Source organism: Buceros rhinoceros, unplaced genomic scaffold (assembly GCF_000710305.1).
Source record: "Buceros rhinoceros silvestris isolate BGI_N320 unplaced genomic scaffold, ASM71030v1 scaffold3883, whole genome shotgun sequence".
NCBI lineage: Eukaryota > Metazoa > Chordata > Aves > Bucerotiformes > Bucerotidae > Buceros > Buceros rhinoceros.
In genome coordinates, this window is record NW_010401671.1 from 32243 (window position 1) to 33997 (window position 1755).

The window sequence follows — 1755 nt, forward strand, 5'->3', positions numbered from 1 at the left end:
GCATTCCTTTCCAGCACTGATTGATTGTTCCAGGTCTGACTGTTCCAGGTCACAATTAAGGGACATAAAGTCTGTAGATTTTCTATCTGAGCTCTGAAATGCCAACAGGAAGTACAGGTTCCCATCTGCTTCCTCACCCTGGGGAACTTCACCTGATGGAAGGGTCTGAGAGGAAACAAGAAAATCTTGCTCTCACTTTTGTTTACTCCAGGCTGCTAGGAGTGGTGCTGGAGGCCTGGCTGTATTTTTGCTTCAGTTACAAATGGAAATCATTTTGGCACATATTTCTGATTAAGAGTATTTCTCAGGCAGTCATCCAGGTTCCACCTAGCTCAGGTACTAACTATGGTGGGAGATTATTCTTGCAACCATGCTATTATGCACTAATCCAACTGGCTTTAAACTAGCTAGCTTACACCCGTTGTAGATGGGGACTGCTACTCATCGAGATTCACTCTCAAATCCATTTCTATTTTACTAGCCCTCTATTGGAAACCTGGTCCTTAATGGCTACATCACCCAGTGACTTCAGATTCTTTTTTTTCCTTTGTATCAGATCTCACAGCAGCACCCTGGAGAAAGAGCACCCGCTGGGATTACATGGCCTTTTGCTTGTTCGCTTTGAATAAGCTTGATTAAGTTATTGTGCAGACACTTCAAAAGCAACAAGGCAATTTATGCACAGTGTGAACACGGCATGATCACTTCTCAGTTCCAGCTGGTTTGTATCTTACCAAACTCACAAATGAAGGCAAATTCTTGGCTGCAATTGGCAGTCACACCCCACTGATACTTGGCATTCTTCAGGATGTACCCACATGTGGATGAGAAGAGAGATGGCTGATCCTCATACCAGTTACTGTAGCTTATATTTGAAGTGTCCAGCCAGTTCATTGACCCTGTGAACAAAGATATTGTGTCCCAAATATTCATTTTCCACAGTAATATAATTACAGAGTCAGAGCCTGCAGAACAAGACCGTAGCTCTGCCCTTATCGAAGCAGAGGTGGGTTAGTCTGCATAGGGATCTTCAATTACATTTTATATTTAACCTGATATAATCATCAAAAGAGACACCACCACTTCCCCTGTGCTCCCAGCCTCAACATTCCACCACTTCCCTCGCATCAGATCTTGCAGCACTTCCGACTGCGTTGAATCGGCTCAGCTTGCTCTTCTAGTGGAGACTGAACCCAGCACATTTTTTTTCACTGAGTCGGCAAGCTGATCTAATTCACTCTGTGTTCACACAGCCACAAGATCCAGTGGAAAACATGCAACTGGGAAATGAAGCAGGCAGTTAATGCATCTTAACGGAATTCTGAAGTTACAGCAACAAAAGACTGGCTTTTCAGCACATGTCTACAGAGGGACTAATGACATTGGTTACCATGTTCAGTAAGCATGAGGGGCTGATATAGTTTTAAAGAAGACACGATTTCAAAGCCACCTACCGTTAGTCGTTTCATTCAGCAAGGAGTTTGAGATCAGTCCTATCCACCAATCCTGATCCTCAGCGATATGTTTTTGCAAGAACTCTTGAGTTTCCTCATTTTCAATAAAGACGAGGTGCCCTCCTCCTCTCTCACACCAGCTCTGGGCACTTGTGAAGGTACGCTGGAGTCTAACAAACTCATAGCATGACCGGTTGAAAGCTAGCTGGTACTTTGAGCAAGGGATTCCTTCATTAACGGTTGCCTCCTCCGCAGCCAAACATATGGCAAGAGAAATTAGAACTGCGGTCCCAAGCCACAT

The 1755-nt window shown here is 44.2% G+C and overlaps 1 protein-coding gene across 1 annotated transcript in view; it reads right to left on the reverse strand.

Moving 5' to 3' along the window:
• PKD1L2 (polycystic kidney disease 1-like 2) overlaps positions 1-1755 on the reverse strand; it is a gene marked incomplete at its 3' end in the record, with an annotated part of 33345 nt that extends 31590 nt beyond the window's left edge. The window contains exons 1-2 of the mRNA XM_010132346.1: positions 1455-1755; positions 735-899 (exon numbers count right to left, since the gene is read on the reverse strand). Coding sequence (XP_010130648.1) covers positions 735-899; positions 1455-1755 — 466 coding nt within the window. The remainder of the gene's footprint in view (positions 1-734; positions 900-1454) is intronic.